A 2,140-nucleotide genomic window follows, 5' to 3' on the forward strand; every position below is an offset into this window, starting at 1 on the left:
AAAAAAAAAAAAAAAAAAGTAGACAAAGAAAAATGATTCTCCACACGGAGCGATACGGCCTCCTATTTTAAAGAAAGATCCAGAGATTACCATGCATCTTTCCTAGTATATACATCACTTTAGTACAGAGTCGGCCCTGAAACTACAGCCTTTCTATTTGTCGTACAATCACATCACCCCTAAAGTGAAAGTCACTCTCCCTTCTCCACTCTTTCTGGCCCCTATTCCCACCCCTAGCTTCCCAGTTCGCTTTTCCCAGTCACTCATTTCCCTCTTCCCCGCCCCGCCCAGAGGGCGTGGCTTCACCCTCGCCCCGCCTATTTCTTGTTCTAACTTTGCCGCCTCAGTAGCTCTTGGCCAATTGAGGGTGTAATTATTTATTTTCTCCCGCCTCTTCGTGACGTTACCAGAAATACGACCTATGATTAGTTTTTCTGGAGCAAGAGCCGGCCAATCACAGGCAGATATTTTTGGAGCAGTATTATCGCTGGTGATTGGCTGGAGTGGCCCGAGTCGAGAAAATGGCTGCGGGTACCTCTATAGTCCCGGTGGCTGTGACGGCAGCAGTGGCGCCTGTCCTGTCCACGAACAGCGATTTCTCAGATTTGCGGGAAATTAAAAAGCAACTGCTGCTTATTGCGGGCCTTACCCGGGAGCGGGGCCTACTGCACAGTAGCAAATGGTGAGATGTTGGAGTGGGAAGAGATGGGGCTTGAATCCTTGGCCTTGGGGGCTTGTGGAGCTGATCAGTTTGTGTGGGTGTTCCAGGTCGGCGGAGTTGGCCTTCTCTCTCCCCTCATTGCCTCTGGCCGAGCTGCAACCGCCTCCGCCTATTACAGAGGTAAGGACATCTTTACTGTGAGCGCTCCCCGTCAACCCAGGGGTGTGCCTCTAGAGCCACTGAGTGCCCTGTCACTGGAGGGGGGCAAACTGCTTAGCAGGAGTGCTTGTAGAGGGAATTCAAGCATTTAAAAGAGCTGGGTGTTTTAAGTGATTTTATTCATGTAGTTTTCTTGAGTTTTGAAAGCTCTGGTGGTGCTCTTATTTAAAGCTGGAGAGCATTAGTAAACAATTATTGCTTATAATTTCAGCCTTTCAGGGCTTATAGCCAAACCTAGACATTAGTGCCTCATAATAGTAAATATTATTATAAGGAATTATTATAAGAGTGTCTCATAATACTCAAATGGATGAGAAGAATCAAAAGTTCTGGCTGGGTGCGGTGGCTCACGCCTGTAATCCAGCACTTTGGGAGGCTGAGGTGGGCGGATCACGAGGTTAGGAGTTCAAGACCAGCTTGGCCAACACAGTGAAACTCCGTCTCTACTAAAAATACAAAAATTAGCCGGGTGTGGTGGTGCACGCCTGTAATCTCAGCTACTCAGGAGGCTGAGGCAGGAGGATCGCCTTAACCCGGGAGACAAAAGTTGCAGTGAGCTGAGATCGCCCATTGCACTCCAGCCTGAGCAGCAGAGCGACTCTGTCTCAAAAAAAAAAAAAAAAAAAAAAAAAGTTTTTCCAATACCTACATTGCTGTCTGATCAGCATAGCAAATAATGATTGAGTTTAGGTGCTAAGTTGAGATGACCTTGGGTTCAAATGACCTTTGGCAACTTAACCATCTGAGCCAATTTCCTCATCTGTGCAGTGATGATAGTAATAGTGTCTCCTCCATGGGGACATTGAGATAAAAATATAGACTGCTTAGAAGTGTACCTGGTGCTTGCATCTATATTTCAGTCAAGTTCTTTATTAGTAACACCAATGTGGGCAAGTGATTTCTAAGTGATAGCCTCCTCATCTGTTGGTAATGTTAATAATTGCTGGGTTTCCAAGAAGATTAAATAAAGCAATAAGGGTAAAGCATATGGTACACTCTTAAGTAAATTTTTTTAGTCAATGCAGTTTATATCTTACTAGCTTTTACTCCTGTGCCCACTTTCATAGTGCCTAGGACCGTCATTGGTCCTAATTAGGATAAATAATTGTTTTTGTTGTTTAAATTTTAGATTCAGGGGCTACATGTGCAGTGTGCAGGTTTGTTACGTGAATATTTTGTGTGAGTCTGAAGTTTGGGCTTCAGTAGAACTCATCATCCAAATAGTGAACGTAATACCTGATAGATAGTTTACTTTCTTTT

General features: G+C 44.7%; 1 protein-coding gene across 2 annotated transcripts in view; it reads left to right on the plus strand.

The window, feature by feature from the left end:
- Positions 1-483: 483 nt before the first annotated feature.
- Positions 484-2,140, plus strand: part of CDC23 (cell division cycle 23) — a 29,449-nt gene continuing 27,792 nt past the window's right edge. For both annotated transcript variants that reach the window (XM_017500944.2, XM_017500945.2), the window contains exons 1-2: positions 484-682; positions 769-841. In XM_017500944.2, coding sequence (XP_017356433.1) covers positions 522-682; positions 769-841 — 234 coding nt within the window. In that variant the 5' untranslated portion in view covers positions 484-521. The remainder of the gene's footprint in view (positions 683-768; positions 842-2,140) is intronic.

The sequence above is a fragment of the Cebus imitator genome, unplaced genomic scaffold (genome assembly GCF_001604975.1).
Source record: "Cebus imitator isolate Cc_AM_T3 unplaced genomic scaffold, Cebus_imitator-1.0 Scaffold274, whole genome shotgun sequence".
Lineage (NCBI taxonomy): Eukaryota > Metazoa > Chordata > Mammalia > Primates > Cebidae > Cebus > Cebus imitator.